This window comes from Sinohyriopsis cumingii, chromosome 13 (assembly GCF_028554795.1).
Source record: "Sinohyriopsis cumingii isolate HCF-2022 chromosome 13, ASM2855479v2, whole genome shotgun sequence".
NCBI classification, from domain to species: domain Eukaryota; kingdom Metazoa; phylum Mollusca; class Bivalvia; order Unionida; family Unionidae; genus Sinohyriopsis; species Sinohyriopsis cumingii.
This window is the reverse complement of record NC_142973.1, coordinates 54,655,804-54,675,418: the sequence shown is the minus strand read 5'-3', so window position 1 is coordinate 54,675,418 and position 19,615 is coordinate 54,655,804. Positions and strand designations below refer to the sequence as shown.

Genomic DNA, 19,615 nt, shown 5'->3' with positions numbered 1-19,615 from the left:
TTGTGGCACCTTTCAGGGACAAAAAGCCTACATTTTCCAGAAGTAACTTTATAGCATAACAATGTTAAATTTTCTGTATGTGTATATGCTGTAACGGTCATTTAACAGGACAATAACCAACCATTTCTATAGAAGTAAGGACTGAAATTTGGTATTTGAGAATTTAAGACTGTTAATAATGGTTTGGCCTTCACAAATTGAATTTTAGCATCAAACATGTCACCAAAGCCAGTAAAAAAACCCAAAAAACATTGTATGACAATAAAAGTAACAGCAAAATTCCTTAAAATCTCAAAATATTGTTTTTCTCATATTAACAGTTTAAATTATTTTTTTAGAGTAATGTACCCCCATTTTTCTCCAGATTATCATCTTAAATTTTAACAAACATTTATGATTTATGATTATGCAGATTAAATATTTATGATTCTAACATTTTTTTTTATTGCTTTCATTCTTTTTTGAGAAAATTCTTTTGGCTTCTGAATATTACATTAAAGCTGAATAAAATAAAACAGCAGGATTTCCCCACGGACACTGCCAGGCCCTTTCAAATGTCTAATTAAATTCATTACAGGAATGCAATGTTCATTAAAGATAATGAATGCAGCCTTTCAATTTCTCAGCTCAGTAAATGAATCAGTAAGCGTAAGACAACTTACCCAATGCATCATAGAAAGATTCTTTGCCCCAACAATGAGGATCAAATATTTCCTGAAAGTAAATAAGTTCAAAACAGACTCTAAAATCTTACTATCTGACTTGTCTTCTAATGGCATTGTCATTTTTTTTTATTGTTGTTGTTGTTGTTTTTGATGATGTCAATATTTAGTTTCTCTAGCACAGTGATGAAACTTGCCAGGTGTTTTCATCATGGATTGTGTTGCTCATCGCAGGCAAATGTAGCTCACTGACCTTCTTTAAAGATCCACAGATTATGTTAAAACTTTCCATTTAGTTTCTCTGACACTGAAATTTAATGGTTATAATCATCTTGAAAGTTACTACTTGCCAATGGAAAAAGTAGGTGACAGTGACCTATATTTTGTGTGTGCTCCAGTAACTGCATGAAACTTTTTATTTATTTCAGCTTCACTGGCGCTGTTGTGAGTAGTCATGAAACTTGATAGGTGTATTAATCTTGAAGGATACAACTAAGTATAAAAGTAGGTCACAATGGTCTACTTTTCTTGCTCAAAATCACTGCATGGTATTTGGATTATGCCTTGCAGGAGGCATGACAATGTATTCCACAGAATTCTTGTCATGACACATCAGTTGCAGTTATATCTAATGATAAATGTACAATAAAAACTACTAACATCAATTACTTGAAAACTCTGCACAATCTGTGATTTCTTGTCTGCAACCTTCTAAATTTGAACAACTTAAACCTCAAATGAGCAAAACATCTGGGTCTAGATCAAATATTTCAAAAGTTTTCATGTACTGCGATACTGTGGTGGAAGACATTAATTATACATGCTTGATAAGGTGGCAACATGATTTTAATACAGTAATATGAACACAAAATACAAATATGATTATACAATCATGACAATAGTTCTGCAGACTATCTAGCAGTCTAACATACAAATTTAGTCACTGATTTTGTACCATTTTGTTGTCTAGTACAGAATAAAGTCAATCATTTTGTACCATTTCATTGTCTAGTATACAAAATTAGTTGATGATTTTGTACCATATTGTTGTCTGGTATACAAACTCAGTCAATGATCTTGTTCAAACTTAGTGATATTGTACAGACTCTGAACAGATGTCTAGCAAAAAAAACTTAGTGATTTTGTGCAGATTGTCCTAACATACAAAATTAGTGATCCTGTGCAGACTGTTTTATTGTCCAACATACAAACTTAGTGAGTGATCTTTTGTATAGTGTCAATATTATGTGATCTTGTGCAGATTCTGTCTAGTAGTCTAACATACAAAACTAGTAATCTTGTACAGACTGTATTGTTGTCTATCATTAAAAATATAGCCAATAATCATGCTGGCCATGTTTTGTTCAAGTTTACACATTCTATGTCTTGTCACAGAAATGTTTTTCAAATGGGAAAAAATAAGAAGCAACAAAGACTAGCTTTTAATATCATAAGCAGTTAGGATTTTATACTGAAGGTTTTGACAAATGTGTAGTAATACAGAGACAGGTTTTAATCTGAAAGGTATTAAGAAATGACATACAGAATCCAGTTTCTTTACACAAAAGATAATTATTCATTTTAGCTATGATTAGCTTTATGAGATAGAAATCTTACCGGTGGGTAATTTGTTCCTTTTTCATCTATACCACAATATTCTATCAGTTTTTCATATATACTGGAAAAGAAAATTTTATAATTATACAAAAGTCATGTAAATTCATACTCGACTCCAATTATGTTAAATGAATTTTTGAAAATCTGAATGGGGTCATAAGCTCCACCATTTCATATTGTTTACTAAAGTGTGCAGAGCTTGTTACAATACATGTCAAATATGGCATTAAATGTGAGTTTTATTCAAGTAAATATAAAGTCAGTAAATTAATGAAAATCTTCAAACATAATCAACAGATAAGGATTCTAACTAATACACTCTCTTAGTTGTTTATTATCATCCCATTATATCTACAGTAGTTGGTCACAGGTAATTCACTCTTAGTTGTCTATTACCATGATCCCATTATATCTACAGTAGTTGGTCATAGGTAATTCACTCTCTTAGTTATCTATTACCATCCCATTATATCTACAGTAGTTGGTCGTAAGTAATTCACTCACTTAGTTGTTTGTTATCATCCCATTATATCGACAGTAGTTGGTCATAGGTAATTCACTCTCTTAGTTATCTATTACCATCCCATTATATCTACAGTAGTTGGTCATAAGTAATTCACTCACTTAGTTGTTCGTTATCATCCCATTATATCTACAGTAGTTGGTCATAAGTAATTCACTCAGTTGTTTGTTATCATTCCATTATATCTACAGTAGTTGGTCATAAGTAATTCACTCACTTGTTTGTTATCATCCCATTATATCTACAGTAGTTGGTCATAAGTAATTCACTCACTTGTTTGTTATCATCCCATTATATCTACAGTAGTTGGTCATAAGTAATTCATTATCTTAGTTGTTTGTTATCATCCCATTATATCTACAGTAGTTGGTCACAGGTAATTCACTCTTAGTTGTCTATTACCATGATCCCATTATATCTACAGTAGTTGGTCATAGGTAATTCACTCTCTTAGTTATCTATTACCATCCCATTATATCTACAGTAGTTGGTCATAAGTAATTCATTCTCTTAGTTGTTTGTTATCATCTGATTATATCTACAGTAGTTGGTCATAAGTAATTCACTCACTTAGTTGTTCGTTATCATCCCATTATATCTACAGTAGTTGGTCATAAGTAATTCATTCTCTTAGTTGTTTGTTATCATCCCATTATATCTACAGTAGTTGGTCATAAGTAATTCACTCAGTTGTTTATTATCATCCCATTATATCTACAGTAGTTGGTCATAAGTAATTCACTCTCTTAGTTGTTTGTTATCATCCGATTATATCTACAGTAGTTGGTCATAAGTAATTCACTCACTTGTTTGTTATCATCCCATTATATCTACAGTAGTTGGTCATAAGTAATTCATTATCTTAGTTGTTTGTTATCATCCCATTATATCTACAGTAGTTGGTCATAAGTAATTCACTCTCTTAGTTGTTTATTACCATCCTAACATATCAACAGTAGCTGGTCATTGAACTAGTTACTTACTATCATGCAATTGTACTTATAATAACAATTGTATGAGTAATAACTGACCGCAAGTGATTCACTCCATCAGCTGGTTATTATCATACCATCATATATACAACAGTTGACCACGAGCAGTTCACTCTTATAACTGCATACTATCATAAATAAAATAGTTGGTCACAAGTGATTCCCTTGGAGTAGATCAAAATTCACCCAGAAATTGTTATTATTTGCACTATCTGAAAGAATAGGTAGCAACATATGGTACATGGTTTGGTTTTAAATGTTTATGGCACAGCAACACAAGTAGGTTATTGAGTGCCAAGAAAAAATTTGCCTAAGGTCATAACATGGAGACCAATCCAGGCTGATCCAATGGTAGGATTCAAACCTGTACCCTTTGGATCATAAGCCAAGCAGGATAATCACTGAGCCGATGCAGCTCTCATCTCCTTTAGTTGCCTGAGTTGACTGTCCACTCATGTCTCTCAAGGAAAAACTAGCCTTGCATTTGCTATTTTCTTTTGAAATTGTCAGTATTTTCTGGACTTGGTATCATGCCTACCTTTAAATTCAAACAATAATGAAGAATCCTTGTTAAGAGAAATTATCTCAAAACAAATTGATGCCACTGAGGTGAATTATTAATGGCCAACTACCGTTCATCAAGATTTAGCTATATTTAACTCATTGGGCCCCAGAGGTTTTTGTCCTTTTTGCCTGAAATGTGCGTAGGAAAGACATTTGGGGTGCTATTTCTGAATACATCGTAATACAGCAGTTGTCAACAGATTATCCATGAGAATAATGCCTAGTTGTACTAGAAACACTCATTTTCCATTGGTTATTTTGCTTGCGCATGAGCAGAAGGGTAAAAGCTGGAGTTCTTTTTTTTTTTTGCTTAATAGACCCATCATTTTCGTATGGAAATGGCAATTTATTCCAAATGCCCACCTTATCCTAGTTTTCGCAAAGATTCACCTGTCTGTGTGAAGTTAAGACCGGTATGCCTTAGATCTGAGGCCAAAAGGTCTAAAATCCGGACACAAAATTCCGATCTCGAGCGAGTTTTGAGAGAAAAAAACGGGTCCAAAAATGAGGTTTTTCTCTCTGTATTTCGTAGTGCAACTAGAACTTCCAGATTATTTGATATCATTTTAGAGCTGTATCTGTCTGCTTTTTTTTAATACCACCCACGTTGGTGTATCTTAAATGGCCTTGATGCTGCAGAGCTTTGAAGTAGGATACAGCCTCATCACGCCTACAGATGGGATCGGGGCCGAATCGGTTAATGCAATATTTAATGTCTTATATTGTTAAACTATGTTGACAGAAGAAAATATATATATATATATATATATATATATATATATATATAGTAAGAAAAACAAGTAAGACTAGCTTTATGTAACAAATACATTTAAATATTTTTTGAGAAAACTTGCAAAAAGATCATGGATAAAACTCAGTGTGTAAATATGCTGAAAGAATATTTTATTAAAATCACCTTGGGTTTCTGAAATCTTTTCTGTTTTGTATTGATGCACTAAGATTTACACCTTCTCTCATTTTCTCATACAATCTTGAAATTTTTTCCTGAAATTAGAACAAAGGTCAATGATAAGTCAGCAAACTGAATCTGAAAATAAATCTGAAGTAGCATATACTACATGGCATGAGTCTTGATAAGTAATGTTAACTTACATGCAAAGCAAAGAGGCCCAAGAGGACTGGAGATCGCTCTCCTATTGACATCTACCTAGCAGCCAAATGCAAGATCAGCTGGCCAAGAAATATGTGTCCGTAGGTTGCTTTATCAAACAATACCTACCAATGCTCTTAAATGTACATGTAATGTCAGGGTACTCAGTCAAAAAAAATTCTGTCTAGCAAATTTTAGTAATTATAATCATACTTGACGGGCAGATTGTCATTTCATTTATCAACTGTAATACCCTTTAGTCAGGGTGCTTTCAATAATATTAGGTTGAATGGTTTTTAAGAAATTATTTAAAGATTTTTCTATGCACATATTTGATGGCAGACTGGCACCATTTGTGAAACTCTGAAAGACCTTTCTGACATATTTGGACAAAATGTTGTTTTTTAGAAGTTATTTAAATATTTTTCCATACTTAGTAATGATGGCCATATTTAATAATGGATGGGCCTGAAGGTATTTTATTGCCTTAATGATGGCCATATTTGATAATGGATGGGCCTGAAGGTATTTTATTGCCTTTTTATTTTTGTTAAATCTGGTCAAATTCTATTGAGCTGCTTTTTTTAAGAAGTTTTTATTTTTGTATGATTTGGATTTTAATGTAGCTTTAAAAAAATTTCAGTCATATCGCTATGAAGTCTGCAGTGTGGCAGTTTACAGTGATGTCCAGCACTGGGGCATCATGCTGCAGACATGTACCATCATGTCCAACCCAGTCACATTATCCTGACACCAGGCTGACCAGCCCAAACACTAACCTTTTAATGCTGAGTGCCAAGTGAGGCAGCTGCTAGTATCATTTTTATAAGTCTTTGGTATGACTTGGCAGGGGTTCAAACCCCTGACCTCCCACATCTGCTCTAACCACTCAGGCCACCGGAACTAGATCGGCATTATTTCTTTAAATGAAAAGGTCATTAAAGCCAGGAGGCTCTCAGTCAAATTGAGTCAAATTCTGCTGAGCGTTTCTTATTGAAATTTTTTTCCCAGTTATTGTAATGGCAGCCATATTCGCAGTAGATAAGTAGCATTTTGTAAAATCCTTAGCGTCCTTCACCATAAGATGGTTCCTTTGGCCAAGTTTTGTCAAAACCTCTTCCATGGCTTTATAGAAGTTGTTGTTTATTTTCATTTTTAGTGACTTGGACCAATTGTGATTGTAGATTGGCATCAACTATACAAATCTGAAAGGCCTTTCTGCTAGAATACTTAAAATTATGTTGAGCTGTGTTTGAGGAGAAGTCATAAAGGATTATTTCTGATTTTAGTAGGTGGCCATATTTGATGGCACATCTGGATGATTTTCATTGAATCATATAAAGCCAGGATACTCTCTGCAAAGTTTCTTTGAAATTGATTAAGAGTTGTTTTTGTTTATAGAAACTGAAAATAGCAATTGTTGACAGATGATGCATGACAGATGACACAAACAGCATGTAGGACTGTGTCATAAGCTCACCTGGCCTAACGGCCTGTTAAGTGGTGACAGACAATGTTTGATAAAAGACACAAACTAGATGTGGGACCATGGCACAAGCTAACTTGGCATAATGGTTTGGTGAGTATTAAACAGATGAAGCATGATAACAGACACAAGCCGGATGTGGGACCAAAACATAATCTCATTTGGCCAAATGATCTTTTGAGATAAAACTGAAAAAGTTGCAAATAAAAATGTAAACAGTTTGGTCATTAAGTAGAGGGAAAAAATTTGTATGCCAAGAAATGAAAATGTCATACAATCACACAAAAATACTATTTTGTTTCCCACCTTTTATTCTATAATTTTTTTAAAATTCTGTCATGTCATAGAACATTTTACTTGCACAGTAAAACATGATGGAGAACCTGAAATTTCCAAAGTAGCTCATAGGAATAAATGTCATGTTTACCTGGAGATGTTTGGAGCACTTGCCAGTTGGCTCTAAGGGCAATTCTATTTCATCAAATGATTTGTTCTGAACACTGCGAGACAATGATGCTGTAACAGACAAAAATCCAACTTACTGAAAATGCTAGCAAAAAGTAGTTTCTAATAAATTTCATATCAATGTAACAATCATGAAAAATTCTTTGGAACAGTATGTTTGCATATGTGTATTAATACTATCAACTTGTTGCTCATTCAGGTAAAAAAATACAGGTATTCAATCATTATAATTTATAATCATATTTTATTTGATCTTTTTTAAATGGGGTAAACATGTACTAGGGTCAGCAATAAGAAAATGGGGCCGTTGGACAACCAGAGACACACCAAGTTTTTTCTTTTGACCTTACATGCTAATACCAAGTTTGTTCATATGCTAATACCAAGTTTGTTTACATGCTAATATCAAGTTTGTTTACATGCTAATTTCAAGTTTGTTTATACGCTAATACAAAGATAGTTTACATGCTAGCATCAAGTTTGTTTACATGCTAATATCAAGTTTGTCTACATGCTAATGCCAAGTTTGTTTACATGCGATACCAAGTTTGTTTACATGCTAATTTCAAGTTTGTTGGCATGCTAATTTCAAGTTTGTTTGCATGCTAATACCAAGTTTGTTTACATGCTAATTTCAAGTTTGTTTACATGCTAATACCAAGTTTCTTTACATGCTAATATCAAGTTTGTTTACAAACAAATATCAAGTTTGTTTACATGCTAATATCAAGTTTGTTTACATGCTAATATCAAGTTTGTTTAGATGCTAATACCAAGTTTGTTTACATGCTAATTTCAAGTTTGATTATGTGCTAATTTTAAATTTGTTTATATGCTAATTTCAAGTTTGTTTACATGCTAATTTCAAGTTTGTTTACATGTGATATCAAGTTTGTTTACATGCTAATACCAAGTTTGTTTACATGCTAATACCATGTCTGTTTACATGATAATATCAAGCTTGTTTACATGCTAATACCAAGTTTGTTTACCTGGTAATATCAAGTTTGTTTACATGCTAATTTCAAGTTTGTTTAAATGGTAATTTCAAGTTTGTTTACATGCTAATATCAAGTTTGTTTACATGCTAATATCAAGTTTGTTTAGATGCTAATACCAAGTTTGTTTACATGCTAATTTCAAGTTTGATTACATGCTAATTTTAAATTTGTTTATATGCTAATTTCAAAATTGTTTTATGCTAATTTGAAGTTTGTTTACATGCTACACCAAGTTTGTTTACATGCTATACCAAGTTTGTTTACATGCTAATACCTAGTTTGCTTACATGCTAATATCAAGTTTGTTTACCTGGTAATATCAAGTTTGTTTACATGCTAATTTCAAGTTTGTTTAAATTCTAATTTCAAGTTTGTTTACATGCTAATATCAAGTTTGTTTCGATGCTAATACCAAGTTTGTTTACATGCTAATTTCAAATTTGATTACATGCTAATTTTAAATTTGTTTACATGCTAATTTCAAGTTTGTTTAAATTCTAATTTCAAGTTTGTTTACATGCTATTATCAAGTTTGTTTACATGCAAATTTCAAGTTTGTTTACATGCTAATTTCAAGTTTGTTTATATGCTAATACCAAGTTTGTTTGCATGTGATATCAAGTTTGTCTACATGCTAATTTCAAGTTTGATTACATGCTAATATCAAGCTTGCTTACATACTAATTCCAAGTTTGTTTACATGCTAATTTCAAGTTTGTTTACATCCTAATACCAAATTTGTTTACATGCTTATATCAAGTTTGCTTACATGCTAATACCAATAATAACTATCTTTTTTACATGCTAATACCAAGTTTGTTAACCTGCTTATACCAAGATGGTTTACATGCTAATACGAAGTTTGTTTACATGCAAATACCAAGTTTGTTTACATGCTAATTTCAAATTTGTTTACATGCTAATACAAAGTTTGTTTACATGCTAATACCAAGTTTGTTTACATGCTAATATCAAGTTTGTTTACATGTTAATATCAAGTTTGTTTACATGCTAATACCAAGTTTCTTTACATGCTAATTTCAAGTTTGTTTACAACCTAATATCAAGTTTGTTTACATGTGATACCAAGTTTGTTTACATGCTAATTTCAAGTTTGTTAGTAGGCTAATTTCAAGTTTGTTTGCATGCAATACCAAAAACAAAATATCAACTTCCTCTGTTTAATCAATAACATCAAAACAGAAATTGATGCAAATCTTTTAAAAATTAGTTATAGTTAATGTATGAAATAGACTATATCTGGTGTACACACTGGGACTTTACACACTGGGATTTTATCTCAGTCACAAGTAACATCTCAATAACTTTTACTGCCTATAATGCATTTCTTGAACATACCAAATACCCATTCACTGTATTTTTATTGTATAAGAAAGTCATTATAAGCAGTAAATCACCACTAATTATATTTTGATTGCATAATACATTCCTTGTACACAGTAAATCACTATTCACTGTATTTTCAGTGCATAATACATTCTTTGTATGCAGTAAATCACTATTCATTGTATTATGATTGCATAATACATTCCTTGTACACAGTAAATCACCATTCACTGTATTTTAATTGCATAGTACATTCTTTGTACACAGTAAATCAACATTCATTGTATTATGATTGTACAATACCTTCCTTGTACACAGTAAATCACCATTCGCTGTATTTTAATTGCATAATACATTCCTTGTACACAGTAAATGACCATTCACTGTATTTTGATTGCATAATACATTCCTTGTACACAGTAAAAATCACCATTCACTGTATTTTGATTGTACAATACATTCCTTGTACACAGTAAATCACCATTCACTTTATTTTGATTGTACAATACTTTCTACACAGTAAATCACCATTCATTGTATTATGATTGCATAATACAATCCTTGTACACAGTAAAAATCACCATTCACTGTATTTTGATTGTACAATACATTCCTCGTACACAGTAAATCACCATTCACTTTATTTTGATTGTACAATACATTGTTTCTACACAGTAAATCACCATTCATTGTATTATGATTGTATAATACATTATTTGTACACAGCAAAATCACCATTTGCTGAATTTACTTACATGCTTGCTCTGCATTCAGTGAAGAGCTGACTTGTATCCCCTGAAATTACAAAACACTTCATTAAATGAAACTATTTATTCTTCATTATTTGCCCAAACACTGCAATATGAACTGCCAACATAACGTCAAAACCCACTGTCACGCCCAAATACTGCAATATGAACTGCCAACATAAAGTCAAAACCCACTGTCAAGCCCAAATATTGCAATATGAACTGCTGACATAACGTCAAAACCCACTGTCACGCCCAAATACTGCAATATGAACTGCTGACATGAAGTCAAAACCCACTGTCAAGCCCAAATACTGCAACATGAACTGCTGACAAAGTCAAAACCCACTGTCAAGCCCAAATATTGCAATATGAACTGCTGACATAACGTCAAAACCCACTGTCACGCCCAAATACTGCAATATGAACTGCTGACATGAAGTCAAAACCCACTGTCATGCCCAAATACTGCAACATGAACTGCTGACATGAAGTCAAAACTCACTGTCAAGCCCAAATACTGCAACATGAACTGCTGACAAAGTCAAAACCCAATGTCAAGCCCAAATATTGCAATATGAACCCATGACATGTCAAATGTGTTTTAAATCCCATGACATGTCAAACATGTCTTAAATGTCATTTAAGCAATCAACTGGTTACAACAGCCAATTTTTCCCTTACAGTAATTTACCAGTATACTATAAATTAGACAAACCCTAGTTTAGGTGGCCATCTGTTTTACTTTACTGGGGTGTCTGCATATGGCAGGTCTGACTGTACTAAGCAAAGAAATGAAATCTGAACAATAATCACTATCTATGGTGCATTGCTAAATTTATTTCTCTGTAACTGTAAATGTTTCTGTGACTGCAGAAAATCATGCTTGAATTTGTTACAAACATATGGTTAATTTATTACATTTTTATACCTTACATCTAAAACAACATGTTGATCTATTATATTGTAATGTTGTAAATGTTTTTGTGTATATCTGTCTACAGCAGGACCAAACACATGAAACCTATTAAGAATTAAATGCATACACAGACCATTATATGGTATGACAGCGTGACCATTATATGGTATGACAGTATGACCATTCTATGGTATGACAGTATGACCATTATATGGTATGACAGTATGACCATTATATGGTATGACAGTATGACCATTATATGGTATGACAGTATAACTGAGGTGACAAAAGCAAAATGGACAAGCACATAGTGTCTAGAAAAAAACCAAAGTTCTATCATATTAACACCCAGGAGTGAAATACTCTTGATTGTCAAAAACTGATAGCAAAATCAAGAAATCCAAGGGAGAAACCTCAAGAGTGAAACCTTGATCATGAACTTAATTTCTAGGTAGGAAATCCACCACCCCCCATGTGAAAAAATAGGGGGATGTTTCTGAATATTAAAAGGATTTAATGAAGAAATAAATGTAGTTTTTTTTTTTAAAAATGCCTAATTTTTATGCATTCTGTTGAATTTGTATGCATGACTGAAAACAAAAAGTGCACATCCTTTGATTGTGCATCCAAGGATTGAACCTAGCCAGTTTCTGCATGCAGAGTCACAATGAAAGCATTGCTGCAAAATGCATGAACATTACACATGATGCAAATGAACTGTCAAAGCCTCATGATCAATCCAATGAATGAACAACATCCATAAAGGAGTTAACTTCATGAAATATAAATAAATAAATTTTTCTTACCTAAACTCAATGCAGATTTTATGACCTTGACTACAATATTAAAAGGGTGAGAGCATGAATGAATCATCGTAGCACCATAATGAATTTGTCCAGATATGAAAAAAATTAATCAAGAAACTAAGCAAATAAAAAACTTTCACCTAAACATCTTCTTTAAGTGTGACCTTGATCCTAAGGTCATAGGGGTGAGTGAGGATGTCACAGAATGAATTGTCCAGCTTCATAATGATTACTGGTAAGTATGATGGAAATGTATCAAAGGGTTTAGGTAGGGTTTTACAAATCCACTTGCCCACAAGCTCAAGCTTGGATGGTACTTACCCATAAGCATGTCCAAAAATTGAGAAAGAGAGAGAGAGGTATTGTTAAGTTTGTAAAACTTTATGATCAAGTTTTCTATCCTGCAATATTGTCATAATCCACATATTGACTCCTTTATTTAGCTTTGATATGTACCACATTCATCTATTAGACAACTACCTGACATTTCTTTCATCTATTGATCCTTCATTTCTCAAAATATATACTATCAAGGTCTGTCATTTCCGAGGCCCCAAGTGGCCTAAAGCGCTGTCCGTTACGGATCACTGCCATCTCACCTCTGTCTTCGCCGGTTCGAGTCTCTAATTCAGCCAGTGTGTGTATGTGAGAAAGCTTGCCAGTAACTTCTCGGGGGTCGGTGGTTCTTTCCAGTGTTTTCCTGGTTTCTTCCTCCACCATTAATACTGGCCACCATGTATAGCCAATCGTATGCTGAAAAATGGCGTTAAACCCCACAACAATAACAACAACAACTGTCATTTCCATCTTGTAGACAGTGTCAAGGTCAATCTTGCATTTTCTCATGCAGACATGACAATGTGAATATACAGATTTTAAAGGCTTGAATAATAGGGATTAAATATTAATACTGTAATTTATCAATTACATTTTAATCATACTATTTTTACGTATAAGGGATTTGCCAACTTTCAAGTCCTAACCTAGTCACAGGCTATTTGAGAACTCCAAATAAGCTATGCTTGTTAACTAAATGATTTGGTTTGTCAAAGATTGTTTGATACCATCCACCAATATCACATGGACTACATGATAACTGTTAATAATTCAACTCATGGATTTATTTTACAGGTCTGTTTGGAAATAAAAGGCACTGGTCTCTGCTGATTAGTCACCTGGATTTAATTAATCAATTTAACTAAAATTTAGGTACACTTACTGTCTAAAAGTGATTATTACGGGATACATATTGTTTGGCAAACAAAATTGATAGAAAACAAATTTTCTCAAACCATTCTCAAAATTCAGCTTATCAAAAGGTTGTACAGATGCTTTTCAGTGATGTCAAGGTGACATATGGAAGCTGAAGCAGGCACAGAGTTTCTGCCACAAATTTAGAAAAAGGTTTAAGACCTTTTCCAAACCAAAAAATAAAAATTTCCAGACCTAATAATGTGACAAGTTTATTGACCTGCATAGTCGACTAGTTGCATTAGTCTTAAGTTTGGAAGGCCCTATCCAGGCTTATTAGTCTTAAGTTTGGAGGGCCCTATCCAGACTTGGAAGTCTAAGTTTGGAAGGCCCTATCCAGGCTTGGAAGTCTTAAGTTCAGAAGGCCCTATCCAGGCTTGGAAGTCTAAGTTTGGAAGGCCCTATCTAGGCTTGGAAGTCTTAAGTTTGGAAGGCCCTATCCAGGCTTGGAAGTCTTAAGTTTGGAAGGCCCTATCCAGGATTGGAGGTCTTGAGTTTGGAAGGCCCTATCCAGGCTTGGAAGTCATCAGCTTCTTCCCACAAGGGATATAAACACAATGTCCAGGCATTCTTTAAATATCAGGTCCACACAGGCACACAAGAAGATTCATCCAAGAATGTCAAATCAAATAAAATCCAATGAAATTAAAATGAAAACTCACTAGCACAACACAAAACTTAATCCATGAAACAGGGTTAATACAGATCAGGACAGGTGAAATTCAACGACTTTTCAAGTGTTCTGCCTACTAATTTAAATACAAGAAACAAATACAAACCCAATACAGAAATAAATATAATATGAAAGAGAAATGATCTTTAAAAAGAAAGTCACTGTAACCCATATGTTAACCACTGCCCTTTAGCTTCTATACTTTCTTCTCCAGCTGCAACTCCAGTGATTTCACTTCAGAGATGCTGCCAGGATTTTATCTAATGGGGGGGTGGGGTATCCACTCATTATGAAAATATGGGGGGGAGTAGAACAAAAAGGAGGGAGGAGGAAATGGCCATAGTTCACTATATACCTAACACTACAATATCCATCTATCTTACTTCCAGCTACACTCTGTTAGAGTCCTAATGAAATCAAAATCTTTAAAAGATGTTACCTCTAGTTGTATATGCATTAATCTGTTGATTTTTCTGAGCTTAACCTGTTCCTCACCAGCGTATGAATATTGTTCTATGTGGAGATGCCCCTGCTGATGGGGCATATACATAGCTTGTTTAGCCAACTGGAACAAGTTTGGAAACTGTTCCTTATGTTTATTATGTACATTTTTTCACTGCTCATGGGTAATGTCTTTTCAATACTTTAGCTCCAAATTAATATTTTTCACTAACATAAGCTCTACTTACATTTCACATTCTTAAATCTCTTGTTCTGATAGTGGTATTTTGGTCAAATAAATATATTTACTTCGTAATTTTATTGTAAGATTATTTATTAAATAGATCTGAACCCACACAAGGCTATATGTGACTATGATCAAGATATTTGGAATGATGTATTTTCAGGAGAACTGTTAACTTTTTTTGGATTTACCCTCACTATTACATACTTATTGTTTTTTTTCTTTTTTTCACTCATAAACCTTAAGATGTTATGCCAAAAATGTTTTAAATATTGAAATCATTATTTTCTGGACCTTGGGAATTTGAAATATGTTAAAAATATAAAGACTTTTTATAGTACACTAAATTAAACACAATTTTTTTTATATCCCTAAATTTCTTCAAGTGAAAATCTTCCCCATTTTATTCCTATCTTGGATCAAATTTGGCAGTAAATCATCCCGGCTGTACAGTAGAATTCACCTTGCATTGATTTACTCCAAGAAAAAAAATACATCTGAGTCAAAGAATATAAATCGGTGTTACTGTTCATTTTTTAAATTGCACACATTCTTCTACCTGTAAGCTACAGAGTAAATAAAATATCCAGGCAATACATTAAAACATTCCTCAAGAATACAACAGAGTTAATCCATGTTTGTAACTCGAGACATTTTTGCTAACAATCACCAAATGAATAGTCCAGAAGTTGACACCTCTTTTGCTGGTGATCAGACCAATTAAACTTAGGTATCTATTGTTTGAAAAGTTATGAATGTGTTATATGGCGTGCCGATTTTGGTCAAAAAGTTGACATACATTTGCAGTGTAATATATTTTCAAGCTTTCAAAATGATGTCAGTTCTGGTTCTGATTACATGCTTGTCTACTCAAAGCTCAACTTCAGTAAAGCTGCATCAGCTAAAATTCTCACTTTTAACGCTTTTATAGCTCCAATAATTTGATGTAATTCATAGCTTTAAAATAAATTGCCATCACTATCCTCATCCAGTAGGCCTATTTGCCAAACTGAATCATCCAATATGAACTGCGCTAGGATTTAGTCTTGAGGACTGTCTAGGTATCCTGCATTTTAAACATGCATTTGTAAAACTTCCTCGATGCATGGTTCAAACTATGACAGAATGTCTTGTCGAGGACCCAATGTGACAGTTAAACTTAGTGAAGGGAAAGAGTGTTAATGACATCATGTGAAAGGGAACAACAAAAATTTAAGACTTTTTCCAGACTTTTAAGTCATTTTTAAATTTTTCCAGACTTTTTCCAGACCTGCGTGGGAACCCTGCAGACCTGAGTGGATACAATACTCCCCAGAAAAAAGCAGAGTAAATTCTTTGATATTGGTATATTTTAGTAAGTGACTCCATCTTACCTTATTTTCTCACTTGATTGATATTTAAATCTGCACGATAACTTTAATTAGAAAAGTTTAAAGACAAATTTTCATTGCTACTGTATTAAAACATGATTAAAATTAAGTTGATGCAGTTCTATTCTTGGTTTTTAAAGTTGACATATCTTTTACCTAAACATCATCTTGCTCTCGAATTTCAAAATCCAGTTATTTCCAAAACCCTGTTATCTACATTTTGTAAATATCAATGTCAACCTTAAAGTTTATTCTTCTATCTATCTCTGCTTTCCAACTCATTCTTTTTCTCATAACTTATATAACTAGACTTCAGTAATCACGTATGCGAAGCCATCAAAGCAACTCTTTCAGAGGTTGGATTAGCATTATTTTAATATAGGGAACAACAATATCCTGCAAGAAAGAAGATAATCGAGGAAAAGAAAACCCACGTTTGTGTGTCAACTGGTCCAAGAGAAGTAGCTGTAGTTGCAATTTTCACCAGAATATGATCTTACTTACAGGCCAGGGACAGCTTTCAGAATGAAGAAAGTATCTACGACCATTATGGATTACTTCTAAATGTAAACAAATTGTAATGCTATCTGAAAGGGAGTAAATGATTTCTTGATAAATTTACACCTGGACATGGCTCCTTTAAGGATGATCTCCACGTGACTGCAAATTTGTGGAGGTCTGATTTTAATTGGATCAATTTACCTCTATCAATATTCCATGATCGCCACTCTCGTCGCTCTCCGATTCTGATGCGTCTTCTTGATCCTCATCCTCTTCATGCTCGTCTGGTCCATAGGACACCAGTCGTCTTGCTGGGAAAGTGGAAATAAATGGAGTGTTACCTTTCTTGTGTCACAAGAAATACATACCGCAGACTAAAACAAGCAATCTGTGCTACTAAACTATGTCAGTGCTTGGTGATATAGTAGAACCTATTGAAAGACCACACCTTCTGACAAAAAAAGTATGGTCTCTCAAGACAGGTGGTCTCTCATAACAGGTCATACCACTATATAATCAAAAAATCTGTGCATTGAGAATATGGTCTTTCAAGACAGGTGGTCTCACATAGCAGTGGACTTTCAAGACAGGTTTTACTGAACAGATATCTAAGAAGTAGAAGATACTTTCTCTTTAATAATCTTTGTTTTCTTACAGCAATGCATACTGCAAATGTAAATATCTTTTTTACATATCATATGAATCAAACTTTAATTTGCAGCAATTTAAATCACACCAAAAGGACCAATTTTGCACGTAATTGGATGGCATGTAAATATGAGCATTAATTTACAAAAATCTGCAAATACTTGATGCAGGGTGGCTGAGTAGTCTAAAGTGCTCACCTTTACAGATCATTCTGCGTGGGTTAGAGTCTCTGGTTTGGCCAGAATGGGTATGAAAGAAAGCTTGCCAGTAGCTTCCTGTGGGTTGGAGGTTCCTCCTGGGATTATCCTGGGTTCTAACTCCACCAGGTTGTGATAGGTAGCATTCTGTTGATTCTTGTTTTGCATAGGGTTTGATTAAAAAAAAAAAAAAACCTTCCCAAGTTTTCCTCACTGGTTGACCTGGCTATGTAAAAATGACCTTATGTATCTCAGGTATTGTTAAAAGAACTTTTAATTTCTTTTATTGTTGTAATTGACTGATTGGTAGAATTTGGGTTATAGAATATATAGCCTGGCCTTACTTCAGATGTTCATTTTAAATTCTGACCATCAGTAACAACATCTCATTGACTGTGTTTTTTAAAACATTCATAATGCTGTTCACAAAAACACTGTACAAAACTATATTTTCAATAATCATATATGCAAATATGTTTTAACTGAATTTAAATCAGGAACCTGGCAATTTATACTTATTGCTAATATTATCACAGTGAATGTTAAAGCAAAATAATTACTCTTCTTTGTAGGTTTCCTTTGGACGACTGTAATACTATCACTGGTTTGAAGTAAGGTTTCATCAATTATGGGCCGTGAAGATGATCTCGATGGTGGCTTGGAATCGGTATCCTCATCCGATATGTTGTCTATAGCAAGATCTCCTCCTGGCCTTTCATCATCTGAATCTGACTCGTCAGCATATGATGCCAGGCTGGCCATTGCAGAGGTGTCCAAGCTCTCCATCTTAATTCTTAGAGTCTGAAAAATTATTACCATAGTATACTCACTTGTAGCTCAAGTCCTACTGCAAACTTCACAGACCCAGATCTACCATCGCATAAATCGCTGTCAGATCTGGGTCTGTGCAGTTAAGCATAATCAGTAGAACAAACAACATAAACCCTGATCTGCTGGTGCACTATACTATGGAAGATCAGGGTCTTTGTTGTTTGCAGTTTGACAACTATATATGGTAGCTGTTCTTAAGCTGGTTTAACCCATGAAAAGTATACAAGTTAAACATGTACAAACAGTGCAATATGTATGGGAAAGTATGCAAATAAATAACAAAGAATTTTGTTAACCTAGTTTATATCCAAAACCCTAAAGAGCCAATTTTGAAGTTGAGCAATTGATGATTTTTTTCCATATCAATCTCATTTATTGTCAAGCCATTACCTACTCCAAACTGGCAGTAAAATCCTTACAGTGCTGGTGTGTTAAATCCACAATCAACCAACCAACCAACGTACTGTAAATAGCTAAGGCACAGAAGTACTTGCCAAACTTCACACCTGGCTCCTATTTCATGACTGAAGACAAAATATTTGCTATTTTGGAATGGTATAGAATTAAGCCCAAGAATTAATGATGCCCATGGGATTTGACCAGTATCTTTACAACTAAGGCATTATTAACTCTTGACTCTTGATTTCCACAAATGGATGGAGTCAGTTATAAATATTAAAATTACAGATGTTTATAACTTAATGCACCAAATACTTTGCCACAAAAAAATTCCAAGCACTCATTCTTTTGTTTTTTCAATCATGAAAATCTGCAGTAAAATGTTTACCTTATCACAATACCTTTGGAGTTCGACTCCTAACTTGCAAATCCAGCCCTCTGAAGTTGAATTTTAGTTATAGAAAGTTAAAAGTTGTCTGTCCACATAGGTGTGTGTCAGATAGAGGAATTGGTGCAATTTCCCATCCATAATTCAGTAACTGCTAGAGCAGAACACACACTCTGCTAGTAGGATGTAACTAGGAATTTTGAAATGGTCTATCACTATCATGACTGGATAAGTATTATTGAAAAAACGTATTCTATTCCAAATATTGGTTTCTTCTGTGAACACATTACCCAATCACAATGCCTTAAGAGAATAAGTAAGAGGTGGAGGGAGGCAGCTTCACATCTCCAGATATCACTAGGTTGCAGTAGTGACTCTGTCTCAATGTGGCTGCCTGGGAAAAATCACCCCCCCCCATATCTGTTAATCA

General features: G+C 33.7%; 1 protein-coding gene across 5 annotated transcripts in view; it reads right to left on the bottom strand.

Moving 5' to 3' along the window:
* LOC149785589 (SAP30-binding protein-like) overlaps positions 1-19,615 on the bottom strand; it is a 59,651-nt gene that overhangs the window by 13,032 nt on the left and 27,004 nt on the right. For all 5 annotated transcript variants that reach the window (XR_016425424.1, XM_089979392.1, XM_089979393.1 and 2 more), the window contains 7 exons: positions 18,128-18,368; positions 16,924-17,033; positions 10,524-10,563; positions 7,383-7,471; positions 5,275-5,363; positions 2,280-2,340; positions 663-714 (listed from right to left, as the gene is read on the bottom strand). Coding sequence is in view for 4 of the 5 variants with exons in the window: in XM_089979390.1 (XP_089835516.1) it covers positions 663-714; positions 2,280-2,340; positions 5,275-5,363; positions 7,383-7,471; positions 10,524-10,563; positions 16,924-17,033; positions 18,128-18,368 (682 nt within the window). In the remaining variant the exon portion in view is untranslated. The remainder of the gene's footprint in view (positions 1-662; positions 715-2,279; positions 2,341-5,274; positions 5,364-7,382; positions 7,472-10,523; positions 10,564-16,923; positions 17,034-18,127; positions 18,369-19,615) is intronic.